Raw genomic sequence first — 16,487 nt, forward strand, 5'->3', positions numbered from 1 at the left:
AGCTTTAACAGCTGTGTTCCCAAATACCACAGAATACACTGTCATGCAAAAGGAAGACACAATATGACTTGCCTGGGGTATAATGAGGTATTTCACAATAACTTACTGTCTATCTTCTCTGGAAAAACAGCAATTACCATGCTGTTATTTCTCCAGTATAACTTAAAGAAAGAGCTTGTCTCCAGCATTTTCTTCTGTTCTTGTCTATAAGGAATGCATTCAAAGAACTGCTAGACTTTTTAAAATGTTTTCCTCACTTTCACACTGAAATGCCATAACCTAATCCTAACCCTTCAGTAACAGACTTTTTAACACACCATGATATTATCTTTTAAAATGTGATTGCAGTTTAATTATGTTAATATGCAAATACCATGTGGAGAAGATTGCTTTTAAAAGGAAGGTATCTCCACAAAGGTTGCTTTTAGGTCTTGTTAATTCCTATTTTAAGCATTTGCAATGTGTTTGAGAGAATAATTCCTTTATCTGTCTGCAGAGTATCACTTCCTACTGGAGTTGTTTTGATTTGGTTTTGAAGTCAAAATATCTGGAAAAATAATTAATTACAGGTCTGCATTTCTTTATGATTCAGCATTTTTGAATTCACACTTTACCAGCGACATTGGATTTGAACGAGTGCAAAGAAAGGCCTGTTCAAAGAGGAAGTCTGGGACATTATGGACCTCTAATACTGATTGATAATTGCTCCATATGTGGCTCCAGGCAGCTCACTTAAATCTGTCAAGTCACTTTGGGTAATTGTTAAAATGGAGGCTATAATATAGACATATTCTGCAGCCAGTTAAGAGTATGAATTAATTACTTGAAATTAGCTTGTAAATTTATTTTAATTTTTCATCTTTCAACCACTGCTGTTGTTACATACAGTAAGAAATACATTATATTTGACTGCAGGAGGCTTGTAAGGGACTCTCCTGCTTTTCTTTTTTTTTTTTTAAAGAGTTCAAACTCCCCTGCATACTTGATATTTTTCCAGGGGAGGGATGTTGGTGGCTGTTCCCCAGTGCCTCAGGCCACTTTCCCCATCTCAGCTCACAGCCTGAAAGTGTACAAAAAGAAAATGGTTTCTGAATGCTGGGCATCTTCTGGTGCTTGACCATGCCAGGAGAAGTCCAGAGAGGCATTGCCTCTGTCTTCAAGGCTGCAATGTGGAGCCTGTATACCGGGCTGGGACAACATCGGGTCTTCCCTACAGGGCTCCTCTGTGTCTCTGTTCCTGTGTTGGGAAATTTTCTGCTTCTGTTTTGAAAACAGCAGTAAAAATACAACAAGAAAACAGGCAGTTAAGTACAGTCCTGGAAACAACAGGAATGCTCAAGTCCAGTCCCAAACACCTGGAAAAATGGGTGCATGTCCTTGTTACCTGGTCCTTACTACTCCTTGCTTCCTCTGATGTGCTGGGCCTCCTTGTGAGCAGCATGTGGGCTGATCTGCTGCACGGTACTTTGTGAGATTAATGTGCTGGATTGATCCCATGGATTCATCTGAATCACCTGCTAGGAGGCTCTAAAGGTTGTGATAATTAAGTTGTGCTGCTTTTACAATGTATTACACCATCTGGCTCCAGACTTAGTTGTCTGTGTTTGGTAACTGATCTTGTTTGGAAATAAAAAAACCTTCTAAGGCTCTAGACTGATTTGTTTTCACAATTAGAGAGGTTGCAGCTTGTCAGCTGCACCCATAGCCTGCTTAGTTAGTGAACACCTTTAGGACATAGGAAGAAGCATTCAGAAAATTAGCATCTGGAGCCAAGTGGAAAGGTAAGGGACATGCCCACAGGAGATTTTTGATTTTTCCAGTTTTATGCATAATTGCAAGACAGGTAGACAATCCTAGTACATTTTACAAGTCTGCACAGAAATACAGCTGTTTCTTTTTTGGAGGAAGCTCTCTGTGCCATTACAGTGACTATTTAGTGTGTGCATTTCCTTCAATAGACAGGAAAATTCTTGGTGTCTTTTGAAGGGAAAGGGCTTGAGGGGTATATGAGAGAGGGGATGGTTGCAGTCATTTTCTGACCAATAATACAGAGATTAGAAATCTATCAGTAGACAGACATGTTTTCTGGGGCTCATTATGGACTCTTTATTTTCTGAATCCCAGGGTGACCTTACCTGTTGGCCAACCCATCAATGTTAAGGGCTAGTAACAAAGTTAATCAGAGAATAATCATGAAATATCCCATTGAAATGGACCTCAAGGATCATGCAGTCCAACCTTTCTTGGCAAAAGCACTGTCTGGACAAGATGGCCCAGCATCCTGTCCGGACAAATCTACACCACTCCCCTGGGGAGATTATTTCAGTGGCTGGTGATTCTCATTCTGAAACATTCTTCTCATGTGCAATTGGAACTTCCTCAGGAGCAACCTTGTACCCATTATCCCTTGTCTTTTCCATGTGACTTCTTGTAAAAAGGGTCTCCATTTTCACTTTAAATAGTGGAACATGGTGATAAGGTCTCCCCTAAGTCCCCTTTTCTCAAGGCTGAACAAACTCAGTTCTCTCAGCCTTTTCCCCTGTCACAGGCTTCCCAGTTTGTGGCTCTTCTCTGAACCCTCTCCAGCCTGTCCACACCTTTTCTGCACAGCAGGGACCAAAACTGAGCACAGCATTCCAGTGTGGCCTGATGAGCTCTGAGCAGAGTGGGACAATGACTTCTGGATCTCTGCTGGTGATGCCCTTGTGGATGCAGCCCAGCACCCCGTTGGCTCTCTGTGCCAGCACAGCACTGTTTGCCCATGCTGATCTGACTGTCCACCTGGATCCCCAGATCTCTTTCCACAGAGATGCTCCCCAGCTGGGTGGATGCCAGCCCTATGGTGCTGCACACCTGGGTTATGTTTTCCCAGGTGCAAGACCTGATGATTGCCCTTGCTGGACTTCATCAGATTCTTGTTAGCCACTCTCCAGCCTATCCAAATCCTCCTGCAGGGGTGGCTCTCTCTCCCAAAGCATCCACTTTCGCACTCAGTTTGGTGTTGCTGGGAAACTTCATCGTGGTGCACTTGATCCCATCTTCCCAATCACTTTCTGAGGATATTAAGCAGAGCTGGGCCTGACACCAATCCCAGGGGACCCCACTCATGCCACGCTGCCCATTTGAGGAGGAGCCAGTGACCAGCACCCGCTGGGTGCTGCCTCTCAGCCAGTTCCCCCCACCACATGGAGCATCCATCCACACCACAGCCCAGCTGCTTTTCCAGAGGGAGGCTGTGGGAAACCATTCTAAAGCCTTGGAGAAATCCAGGAGGCAATGTCCACCCAGCCCACACCAACCAAGCAGCTTGCTTTGTCACAGAGGGTGACCAGGTTTGTCAAGCTCAGTTTGTCCTTGGTGAGGTTATGTTGGCTTTTCCCAACTCCTTGCTTCCTCTGACATGTGATAGCTCATGAAGATTCATTCCATAACTTTAGAAGTTCCTCCTTTAAACCCTACTTGTAGGTGGGATTTAAACCCCTTTAAACCCTACTTGTAGCACATCCCCTGCTCTTCTTTGACTTCTCCAGAAGTTATGCATTGGCCTTGCAATTATGTCAGTCAGCTCTCTTAATACCCCTGGGCAATGTCAGGGCCCATTAATCCATAGGGGTCAAGCTCATGTAAGAGCTCACCCCCACCTTCCTTCACTGACCCTGGTGGGTCTGTAATTAGCCTGGATTTTTGTTCCCAGGGCTGGGGGCCCAGCAGTGCCGGTGAAGACAGAGGTAAAGAAGGTGCTGTGACTAATTCACCTGCTGTTTATTGGTGGGCCTATATTTTCCTTCTGTTTCTGCTTCTTTTTTACGTACTTGGAGAGCTGTTTCTTGCAGTTCTCAACATCTCTGGCTAAATTAATTTCTAGCTGAGCTTTTGCTTTTCTGTCTGCATCTCTGCAGGCCCTGGCAATGCCCTTGTAGATCTCAACAGGTATTTATCCACATTTCCATTGCTGGTGCACTTTGCTTTTGATTTTGATTCAGAAGCTCTCAGTTAAGCCAAGGGGTCTCTTGCTCCATCTGTTTCCCTTATCTTTAAAGGGGATGAACTATTTTCATGCTTCCAGAGGAGCATCCTTGAAAAAAATCCCAGCACTTGGGAGTTCCTTTGACCTCCATGAAAGCTCCCTGCAGAATCCCTCCCACCTGAGCTCCAAGTAAGCTGAACTTTGCTCTTCTATGTCCTGAGACCTAGAACCAATTCAGTAGGTTAAATAATACCAATAGGATATAATATTCAATAATATAAAATTAAATTAAAATCTACAAAAGGAATTCTGGTAGACTGTGGTAATTTCCTACTGGACATTACAGGCTGAGATCCAAAGTGAATGTACCAGGAGCTACCTGTGGCCCTTCATTATCTTGGCTTTAATTATTCATTTGAAGCTTACCCAAATGCCAGCAGTGGAAAGCTATTACAAGAACTCTGTGCTTTTCACCTTCATGGTAATGTATCTCAGAGGATTTAAAGGCTTAAAAGAATAATAAATTTTCTTTTAATGAGGTGGTAAAATTCTAAATTGCTGTATCAGATCTCTTTCGCAAATTAGGAAAGAATCAATAATCTGAAGTCATGTAGGAGACAGTAAATACCTTGTGTCATGTGAGAAGAAATTTCTGTAATTACTGTATTTTTAAGGAATGTGATGATTTTTAAGGAAGTGATCTCCAATGAAATAGTTGTATAATGTATTTTCCTTTATGCCTGCAGGACCACAAAGTAGAAGAATTCATCAGTTCTCCACTTTATTCTGTTATGATAATCAGTTACGAGATGCTGTTGCGATCTTTGGATCAAATTCAGGCTGTAGAATTTAACCTCCTGATCTGTGATGAGGGACATCGGCTGAAAAACAGCACTATTAAGACAACTACAGCCCTTACTAGTCTGTCTTGTGAGAGGAGAATTATCCTTACTGGTTAGTATCTATAGTTATTTTCAGTATTTTTTTATGTTGATAGTGCTAGGTTGGGGTAAAAGAAAAGCATGAGATCAGTTGAAATTTTGGCAATGGGAATTAAATGAAGAAATCTCAGGTGTTTAAAAACAGGTTATTTCCAATTGTTTTTACATAAATATGTCAGTCTTCAGGGGCAAGCAAGGAGCCTTAGATCTTCTGTAAGGGAATTGGGACTCTGCACTCAATATTTTCCTTTGTAGTTATTTAATTAAATTTATTTAGAATTTGATTCTTTAAATTCCTTTGTCAGAACAATTATATCTGCAGTCTGTTTAGTTAGGAGTACAGTATCTTGTTATTCATGGTAAAGTTTTAGATCAATTCAGGACTCTGAGTCATTCACACAGAAATAAAACATCTGTTTTCAGGATACATTGTCAATATTGACCCCTGCATTCAATGTACTTCCTTCCATCAGTTTAAAGTAAAAATAACCAATTGCGGAATTTTTTTTTCTCTTTCAAGGTACTCCAATCCAAAATGACTTGCAAGAATTTTATGCATTAATAGAGTTTGTGAATCCAGGAATACTTGGTTCTTTATCCACGTATAGAAAGATATATGAGGAACCAATTGTCAGATCTAGAGAACCTTCAGCAACAGAGGTATTTGGTTAAAAATCAGTTCTAGAAGAAAATTCACGGTAAAGTGAAATTTGTATTCTATGGAGCAAAGTGAAGCTCAGGACTACTAATAGTAGCTGAAGCTTTTCACCTTCCTATTGACATGAAGTCACTTATTTTTCAAAGGGAGCAGAAGGAGAACACACATGTTCAAATCACCTAATTTCAGCTGCCTATTAATTATCAGGCAACAACATTCCCCAAAAGGCCATGTGCATTGCCATGTGACAATACTTTATCCATTCTGAGCTTCTCCACACCACTGCAAAGTCTGCATGCTTTCACTGCATCTTGAGAATAGAATTCTAGAATATAATTCAAGCCTTGGATGTCATCTGGGACATTATTTTCCTTTGTTTAAGACTTTAAAAACCAGACGTAGAATTAATGCAGTGGTAGTAATTGGAGAAGAATTGGTCATTACAGTGGATGTCAGAAAATGGTATCATACTTTTAAAAGGTTATTTAAATACCTAATTAAAATCATACAGAAGATTGTTCTGATGAAATGCAAGATTCTAATTAATTTTGTGCTTTATTCTTTTAGGAGGAAAAGAAATTAGGAGAAAAAAGAGCAGCAGAACTCACACGCCTCACTGGACTCTTTATTCTAAGAAGAACACAGGAGGTTATTAACAAATTTCTGCCCCCCAAAAAGGAGAGCATAATCTTCTGCCGACCAACAACGCTGCAGCTTGAATTGTATCGAAAACTGCTTAGTTCTCGTGTCATTACATCCTGTCTGCAAGGCAGGCTGGAAAACAGTCCCCACCTAATATGTATAGGAGCTCTGAAAAAACTTTGCAATCATCCATGTCTTCTGTTTAAAGCTATAAAGGTATCTATTTGCGCGGGGATGTGTGTTTGCAATTAGTCATTTCAGCAGACACGTGTCACTAAAACTGTTATCAATGTGCATGTTGCTTAAGGTCATTTCCATACTCTCACATGCAGCTTGCTCTAGGAAGTCTGCTTTCAAAAGCACAAGTGTTAGGAAATCTGAATGTGCTCAGGAAGAGTATCTCACCAGTTTCCTATTGCCTTATGCTGTTTTCTCTTTCTTAATGTATTTTCCATCTTAACCTTGTCTATCTGTAAAAATACATATAAATGTGAATTTTACAAAGAGCACTGTTAACTAGGGATTACTAGTCTAGATTACTAGTATTACTAGTATGTCTGCTGGTTTCTCTGAAAGCTCGCTGTCCACATGATATTTTCACTTTTTCAAGCTTAATGACCCTGGGAGCTGCAGGCTCAAGATGTCAGTGGTACTAGATGTCTCCATTACCACTTGTACATAAAAAAATGTTTCTATTCCCATAGGCAAATAGTATGATAATTAGAACTTGGTAATAGTAACTTCAATGGCCACTAGCTGAAGTCCAAGTAAGGTGGGTGGAAATGTAAATCTTTCTTTAAAGATGTAATATGCACAGTGCAGTATCCCTCTAGCTTTCAATGCTGCCAAGTAAAGTTCATTACCTTTACTTCATAGTATAAGCATTAGAAACCTTTCATATGCAAAAACACAAGCCTTTATTAAATATAGGGATGGAGAGGACTGTGTGCAAATAATTTATTGCCACTGTGGTTTTGGCATTTGAGTGGTCTTTTTCCTCCCTGTGAAACATTGATTTTCTAAGTACAGCAAAATATTACCTGTGTTTCTACTATTTTATTGGTTTTGTTTGCCAGCTTGTCTTCATTTCTAGTATTAATTACAGTATTTTCCCAAACAGAGTGAATGATTGGGAAGTTTCATAATAATTATGGGATTTAGAAAGAATACGCAATGTATTGATTTCCTCCTCACTCCCAAGGTTTAGATATATCTTTACTGTGGAAATACATTTGTATGGTTGTTTAAGTAGAGAACTTGTACACATTTTTCAGTTTCAAATATTTCAACTTTCTCCTTAGCTTCAAACAATGTCTTAGATTAGAGAATGTAAACTAATATAAGCTATAAGTATTTTAAAACTTTACTTTCCATCTTGTGTTGGAAGGTTGTCATGCTCACATAATACATTGCTTTGTGGCAGCTTTTTATGCCTCCTTTTGTCTTTGTGATAAAAATATAGCAATCTTAAAAATTTATGTTAGAGGGGATATGGAATTTTAATCCTTTTCTTTTCAACAGGAAAAAAGCTGTGATCCTATGTCTGAGGAATACGATGAGTCCAGCCTCTATGAAGGTGTAATAGATGTCTTCCCACAAGATTATACTTCAGACACTTTCTGTGAAACTGATTCAGGAAAATTGCAGGTGCTGGTGAAGCTGTTGGCAGCAATCCATGAGCTCAACTCTTCTGAAAGGCAAGTGTGAAAGAAAGGTACAAGGGAGGTAATGGGAGTGACCTTCTGGATATTGATTTGCTTTTCAAATGCATGGGAGTATAACATTCAAAATAAAGGTATTGCAGCTGTTTGCAGGGGTGCCAAATTAATTTAAACATTGTAGTCCTGGCTTTCTTGTTAAATTGTGAATTCAGAACTTATAGCTGACATAATTTTTAAAGATGGTCTTCATATTTTTTCCAGATAGCGATACTTCTATTTTTTACACTGTAAAGCAAGTAAGATGGTTTGCTACAGCCCTTGTGCTGCACCCTGTACTTGCAGAGGCTTTCCAGTTCTTTGTATCTTCATGAGAAGATGTGTTAATCCATGAAATTGCACTGAAATATTTTCATTACAAGATTATAAGTTATTTCCTCTTTAATCACGCTTAACTGTTCACTGCTTGCTGCCTTTTCTGAAGTTCAGGGCAAACATTCTCCACAGATAAACTTGCCCAGCAACCACTTATTTCCTCTGTGGTAAATGCCACTGACTTGTAGGAAAACTTCTGGCTATCATGGAGTAATAGGATGCACACGATTAATTTCTGTGCATTTGCTGATTTGTGGGAATCTCACATGATATAGTGTCCCAGGATAATTTTTTATGGATTCATTCCTTAAAGCCCAACTGTTCCAAAAGTATTTAACTTTTAACTTTTATTTCAAGTGATGTTTGAGTAGGACACCCTGTAATTCAGTAGTGGGAAGTAAGAGCAGATCTCTTGACACTGATGGAATGGAATCTGAAGATACTTTCTTTTCACAAATCAGAAAGTTGAGCCTGTTGCTGGAGTTTATGTACTTAGCATCCATTGAAACCAGTGACAGCTGAATATCTAAAAGTACTGGCCTTAGTTTGTGTAGGTCAGTGAAACCAGGAGTGCCAGTAAAACCTGCATCAGGTACTCTTTAGCAGTACTTTAGGGGCTGCTGATTTGAGGCATTACTTTATGCCTTAAAGTTTTGTTGCATTAATACAGTGCAGCTCATGTTTATTTTTCTTTGGTTTCTCTGCTTTCGTTGGTACTGAATAGCTTTTGCAATATACAAACTCAATTCTAGTCCTAATCTGAAGTTTATATTCTATTTTTGAGTGCAGACAAAGATGTGACTGTTAATGTTGATTGACAAAAAAATAAGTCTTGCAAAGTTTTTACAAACAGATCATGGATGTAGTTCAGCTGTAAAGTGTAATAATAAAAATATTCTAAAACACTTCTAATATGTTAATATTTTAATTTTCCCCTGAAATTATTTGTCTATTCAGAACTTGTTTTTAATCAAAATTATTAAAAAAAAAATAAAATGTATAATTACTTTTAAAAAAATGAAATATATTGCATTTAATTTAGATGACTAAAGACCTCCAAGTGAGATCTGGCAGAAAATCCCTGTTCTTTCACTTATGGCTTATATTCAAAAGATATTTGTCTACTTAGTAGAATCATCCTCAATATTTGGGAGGATAGAAATGCTGGATTTTCAAACCTTTGAAACCTAATTAGACAAAATTTTGGAGAAAATAGACCAACATAGCTTGGGCCATTACTGTAAGGGATCAGACCTTTCACTAGTCATCCCTGTTCTTTTCAGTCATAAAATGTAGGAAAGTCTCTCTGCTGTCCTATTCGACTTTCATTATGATTTTTGTTAGAATTTTCTGAGGTTTTCTGTAGGAATTCATAGTAGCTTTTTCAGTAAGTAGAGTTTTATATATACATTTTTTATTAGCTCCTACAACATCCTCTGCAAATGCTGTCTTAACAACAGTTATTTTGCATAAACAGATTTAAAAAAAAATCTATCTTTGTGATTGGTTCTGAATGCTGCAATCTGCATTATGCCATATTCTGTTGCAAAAGGAGACATTAATTATTTAACACTTGAATGCTTGACTGTAAGTATAAAGCATCCAGATCTGGTATGTGCTTCTAATTAACTGGAAATGTTTTATATTGTAGAAAGTAAAACTAACCCTGAGTTGATGTGGAATTTTGCACCTTAATTTTATTTTCTTCTATGTGTTCAGTGATTTGTTGTTGGACTTTAATTTTACCAAGGTCTGTGTTGATGACTTTGTTTTACTGTTTGACAGAGTTGTGTTGGTATCCAATTACACTCAGACATTAAATGTATTACAAGATGTATGCAAACATTATGGATACTCCTATACCAGACTGGATGGCCATACTCCTGTCTCCCAGAGACAACATATTGTGGATGCTTTCAATAGCAAATTCAGCCCAGCTTTCATCTTTTTGCTAAGTTCAAAGGCTGGTGGAGTGGGACTGAACCTGGTTGGAGCATCTCATTTGATCCTGTATGATATTGACTGGAATCCAGCTACAGATATTCAGGTCTGGTAACAACTGTGTACATGTGGGTTGGGATGGGCATCAAATGAATTCTTGACTGATTTTGAATTGCCTGACTTTACATGTCTTACTGCTACCAATTATCACATTGTGTCTGGACAAGTACAACAATGAGGGAAAACTCTTCCTGAGAAGAAAAGAAGAAATATTTCTCTGTCATATTATATATACTGGGATCAGTAGAAGCCCTCTTGCAGTAAAAAATAAAAAGATTAAATTCTAGTTTCTTCAGAGGAGTGAGTCACGTATCCTCTTTGTCTCTTGATGTCTTTTTATCTGGAGAGTTGCTGTGTTTCTAAAAAGAAAAGGAAAATGGGATTAGATTGCATGGCAAATGTTGCTGTTGATTTGCAATCCCTGAGGAAAAGGGAGAGACTGATCTCAATTGCAAGAATGAGAAAATCACATGGCAGCGATGCCAAAAGAAAGAAAAGAAAGCCAATGCTGTGCTATTCTTGTAAAGGGACTGTTGGCCTCAAGGGATTATTTAGTTGGCATAAGAGTCTTCAGTTAAAATAGTCCTTAAAAATAACAATTAAAGAAATCTTTTTATGAACTCAGTAAGAAACTTTTTATTGTAGAGTAATGCTGTGTCCTTAATACCTGAAATAAGCCCTTGCTCCTCTTCCCAGGGTGAATTAGTACCCTCATGTGGTCACTTGTCTTGTTGCTTGAAAAAGTCTGGTAAATCAGACAAAATTGCTACAGGTTGCCAGAGACTGCAAGCCTGTTGTGTGTGTTTGTACTGAGGATGTAGGTTTAACCCATACATTTTTTAAAAAAGGATCATATAGCAGTACTCAGTTTCACATTTTGTTTGTTTAAGAAATAAAAGAGGTGCAAACAATAATTTTTAGAATTTCAATAGAAATGTAAAAGTGACTTTTAAAAGCATATTGTGGAAAAAAACAATTTTGAAGATGGGGAGAATGATCAGTATTCCTGAAATATTAAATAGTTGTTAATGCTTGGAAAACAAATATGAAGAGGGGATTTCTTTCAGGAAATAATTGAAACACCTACTTTCCTACTTTAGTGTACAGAAAGGAAGAGAAGCATAAATGGCAGAAAGTAAAATATATTTTCAAAACTGTTTACAATTAATACTAGAAAACTTATAGAAACAATCACAGAGAACTATTGGGGCATGCATTATCCAGACAACATCTCTTTGAAGAAGTGGGCAGAACTGGTAATGCTGTCAGTGAAGGCTACAAGCTTTAGTGAAGTATCCCTGTAGAGCAGGCTGTTAATGCTCTTCATCTTCTTGCTTTCCTCAGGCAATGGCTAGAGTGTGGAGAGATGGTCAGAAACATGCTGTCCACATCTACAGGCTGCTAACCACAGGTCAGAGATGGTGCTCAACTTACCCAGAGTGGGACAGATGTTGACATTTTGTCCATAAAATAAAGAGAGGGAATGGTTTTGGAAATAATTTGTTCTTTAAAAAATATATTATTAGTTCTTTAAACATGTATATTTGTTCTGAGTTCAGTTAAGATGGAGAGATCACACTGATTCACTTGCCTTTGCTTTGCTTTTTCTGAAATAACTGAAAATAGTGATTTAGCATTTCCTGTGTATATTGTTATCAAGAAATGGATTTGACTTCTTTGTAAATACTGGTCAAAAATTATCCCAATTTATCTGTTTTTCTTTTCAATACAGGTTCAATAGAAGAAAAGATTTATCAAAGACAGATCAGCAAACAAGACCTTTCTGGGGCAGTTGTAGACCTTTCCAAGACATCTGAGCACACACATTTTTCTATTGAAGAGCTTAAAAATCTCTTTACTCTACATGAAGATTCCAGCTGTGTTACTCATGACTTGCTTGAGTGTGACTGTATGGGAAAGGTTGACCATCAAAGTGAGTTTGTTTTTCATTATCTCTGGCCACTGCTGTGGAATCCATTCTTTATATATAGTCTGTCTCTGGAGAAAACTTTGATTCTCAGTAAAAGAGGATTGAAATAATGAGGTTCATTATGGAATCTTCCACACACTGGCTGATTTATCTAATCCATAGGAGTCCCTCATAAAAGGAGGAGAAGATTAATTTCTTGCAGTAACAACCAGTTCATTTATCATGAAAGTAGCAAATATGCACATCTATCCTTTCTGTAGGGACCTGTCTCCTGTTCTTCTGGCATATCAAAGTTGTTTTCATACCTTGCTCTGTACAGGTATATAGGTTTAAGTTGGAAACAGGATTTAAAAAAATAAATGATCATAAGTTATGTTTGCATGTTAACCATTTTTGTTTTTATAGCTCATCTAGTCTCTTAAAGGAAAGAGTGTCTATTGCCTTGGTGTGTTTCTCTTTTGGGGTGTGAAATATCCATGTACACTATTTGCATGAGTGATAGTGTGGTACCAATACTGATGTCTTCTAAATGCACACAGAAACCTCAATAAAAAGAGCTCAAGAAATGGGTACAAGAGTGTGTGTTCTCAATAGACAGGGACAGGAAAAGAAGTAATGCAGACCCAGTACTTTTTTCCTTGAAGATTTGCATGTTCCCAGGTAATAGGTTAGACTTATACTTCTTTCTCATCTCATTCTAACCAAAATGAGGAAGACTTGGCTAGTGTCAGCACAGGGCTTCTGTAGACATAAGAATTTGATTTTCTCCTTTATTTTTGCTCCATATGCTGATTTAATCATCTTTGTATCTTTCTTTAATGATTGAAAAATTAGACCTTCTGTTTCTTCATAAGTGATTTTCTAAATTTATCATTCTCCATTTAAGGACTATTACAGGATCTGTGAGGGAAAGGCACCTTCTGAGTTAAATGTTGGCCACATTTTCCCAGTGGCATGCAGTGAGGCATGTGTGGCTCCTGGATTGCAGAAATCCAGAGAAATTTTGTGTTGCTACTGTGATGAACACTGGTGCTTGCAATTTTATTTAGCAGCTTGCAATTGTCTTAACATCTTGAATTCTTGTCTTATGCTTTGAACATACTTTGGTTTCATCAATTAAATCACAACATTGGCCTCATGAGTTCTGTGACTTTTTCAAGAGTAGTTCCTGTTCCCAGTGAACAAAACCTTTTGGCAATAAATCAAGGAAAATCCTGAAGGCCATTATTAGACTTAAGGGGTGGTAATGATTGTGTGAGGGGAAGGTTTGACTTCCTAAAAACAGAGGACAAGCTGGCTCATTGTCTCCCTAGTCAAATTGTTCTGAGTCATGGCATTCAGTTTGATCATCCCAAAATGCAGCTACCACTAGCTGGTCTCTTTGCCTTTCCTAAGAACAGAAAACTCAAATTACTGCATCAAGAACCAGATTCCAGGTTACTGGGGATAGATTCTGCTATACAGAAAAGTCAAGAATTTCCAATTATTTGTCTCCTCCATTTCTAGCAAGTTTGATTCAAAAGATGAACTAAAGAGGAGCCAAACAATATAATGCAGGTCTCACAGCCATCATCTCCTGTGGTCCATTCACACTAGGGTCATCTTTAGGAAACTATAGGGGTCTTGAGAGAAGGATATTTCCTGTGCATGGATCATGCAGATGGGTTGCTTGCTATTCTGCTGCCCTTCACATCAGCTACAAAGCTATAAGCCTGTTGTTTTACCTGATCATAGTGTGCTTTAGGAGTTAGGAAGGCAGAATCTGCAAATGCATCTATTCTAAATTTTCATCTGGCCAGTAAAAAAATGTATTTCAAGTCTACTTCAAACATCATATGTCAGTCAAAAGGAAAGTTTTGTGTTTATGAATCTTTATGGGCTCTCAGAAACTTAAAAATACCAGGAATAGTCTGAGTCATGCTGCTCATATCACTGGTGTTTCCTAACGAGCACATAATACTGCTATGAAAAGATTTGATGACAAGTTTTAAACCAGTAACAGTACTGATGCAATTTTTTTCCATACAAAATTATTTCTTCATTTATCCCATGCATCAGGTGAATCATAAAGCCATCAATGTGTGACGTGCACTGCAATGACCTGATACTATTTGGGGCTTTAGGATCCTCTCTTAAAAGTGAATTAATCTCAGAGGAATAGTCTTTTCCTTACTGTGATATACATTATTGTGTATATTGAACAACTTGGCATAATCTGGATGTACAGACTGTACAGATCTAGTGTGCTGAGTCAATGAAACAGCTACTAAAATTATTCTTAGCTGGCTGGAGTGATTCCTCTGGGAAGAAATTGAAGCTATCATGAATTTTGCTGCAACATACAGCTAGATTCAGATTTACCCAAAGAATGAGAGCAGGCCAAATGTCACAGAATTAGGAAGACAGGGGAAGGGAAGTTGGCAAATAAGATATTCCTTTCCCATCCGTGTGTAAAAGGATTTGTCTTTATGCTAGCATGTGGTAATTTTGATAACCTTGATCACTGAGCAAGAAGCAGCCTTCCCTCTCTTACTGTGGATATATGTTTGGATTTTGTTGGTACAGAATGATTATATGTGCTGTTCTATTTTCTCTTGTTTGTTATCACCAGCTGTCTTATTGATTCAGACCGAAATTTTCTGCCTTAGTTTTCTCTGATTAGTCTACTGCATCATTTTTTCAGATACTTCCTCAGAAAAGCCTCCCGTATCTAGAAGCTGCCAGCTTGAACAAAACCATGGGAAGCCTAATTCAAAGAAGCCACTTTCCATGTCACAGCTGATGCAATGGAGGCATTTCTCTGGGCAACATCAGACTCTTGCTGATCCTTTCCTTGAAAGGATAAAAGAAAATGTTTCTTTCATTTTCCAGAATGTAACCAATCCTACTTCCCCACCTAATAAAACTTGAGTGTCTTTTTCTGCATCCTCCTTGTCATATAGGCCTTGTAAACAACTGATGTGCAGTTACCTATTGGTTTTTTGCCCAGTTCTGTGTGTTTCTCGTGAGGTTTCTGGGTAAATATGATTCCTGGTGTTTATACAAAGTTACAGTTATTACTAAGTTAATCATACCTGCTGTAATTATAATACAGATTTTTAAAACCAACTTTGCTTTCCAGTATTTTGTTCCTCTGATATCATATATGCACATTGATTTTTATGCACATTACTACTGTAAGTCTACTTTGATTTATAGTTTTCATTTGATCATAATAATTTATTGCTTGTAAAGCTGGCAACTCTTCAGCCAAATTTTATAAATTAGGCAATGCTATATACATGTATATAAGGAGACTGGTTGGATTTTGTTATAACAATGTTATGTGTCTCTATAAATGCAGCTTCATAACAAGGTAGATTTTTTTTTCTGTTGAATTTACAATTTAATGAAATTCAGAGCAATAGTCACTAATGTCCAAAATTCTGAGGGCATGGCTTGATACTGTGTCAAAATATTTTAAAATTCTCCTATTGTTTTTACTTAGGAAAATAAACTATTTCTCAGACATACATAGTACAGGATTATCTTCATTTTGTTAGCTCCTTTTAAGAATGTGTTTTGTCAGACTGAAGTACTGAGCATTTTTATACTATATTTTATAATGACTGTATTACCCCTCTTTGAAGACATAAACATTCAAAATCAGTTAGTAGCTTTTAAGTTAAGTACTTTGAAATGCCCACAAGAGCAGAAGAATGGATAATTTTCAGAAATACTGCAAACTTACAGAATTTGAAGGACCCTGAGCAAGAGGAGAGCTCCATTGTCATAATCCTGCATTGTGTTTGATATGATGATATATGGTATATGAGGCAACAGAGCCTAAGTGCCCAACCAAATTTCAGAAGCATTTAAAATTATTCTCTGTGTTACTGTTAGTACTGCCTCTTTCCCTAGACTGGCATTGAATTCACAGCCCATCCTAACCCATAATCAGACATTCTCCTTGCATTTTGACGCAGTTTTGGAACTTGAAAGCCATGTGCACTGACCTCTACTTGCCATCCATATTTATTTCAGAGGGTTTTTTGAGTTTCCTTCCACTCTAATGAAAGTTGGCGCCTGGAAGTAATGAAGACCAAAATGAGACAATGATTGAGAAAGTCCTAAATTCTGAACATATTGTGTTCTTGGTAATAATTAGAATTATGCTAATAGGTAGAGTTTAAATAACATTTTAGGCTGGCTGCTAAAGAGCTCTTTGTTCACCCTGTGAGTGTTGGTGGGGTGGCCATGCTTATCTAGCTGCTGTGGTGCCCATTTGCTGTCAGACAAAGTTCACACAGATTATTTTGCTTAGCAAGGACAAGGT

General features: G+C 37.8%; 1 protein-coding gene across 1 annotated transcript in view; it reads left to right on the plus strand.

The window, feature by feature from the left end:
* Positions 1-15,280, plus strand: part of RAD54B (RAD54 homolog B) — a 63,283-nt gene extending 48,003 nt beyond the window's left edge. The window contains exons 8-15 of the mRNA XM_063172408.1: positions 4,714-4,921; positions 5,429-5,568; positions 6,134-6,424; positions 7,730-7,905; positions 10,027-10,288; positions 11,587-11,653; positions 11,975-12,175; positions 14,856-15,280. Of these exons, the coding sequence (XP_063028478.1) occupies positions 4,714-4,921; positions 5,429-5,568; positions 6,134-6,424; positions 7,730-7,905; positions 10,027-10,288; positions 11,587-11,653; positions 11,975-12,175; positions 14,856-15,082 (1,572 nt within the window). The 3' untranslated portion in view covers positions 15,083-15,280. The remainder of the gene's footprint in view (positions 1-4,713; positions 4,922-5,428; positions 5,569-6,133; positions 6,425-7,729; positions 7,906-10,026; positions 10,289-11,586; positions 11,654-11,974; positions 12,176-14,855) is intronic.
* Positions 15,281-16,487: the final 1,207 nt, after the last annotated feature.

The sequence above is a fragment of the Melospiza melodia genome, chromosome 1, assembly GCF_035770615.1.
Source record: "Melospiza melodia melodia isolate bMelMel2 chromosome 1, bMelMel2.pri, whole genome shotgun sequence".
NCBI classification, from domain to species: Eukaryota; Metazoa; Chordata; class Aves; order Passeriformes; family Passerellidae; genus Melospiza; species Melospiza melodia.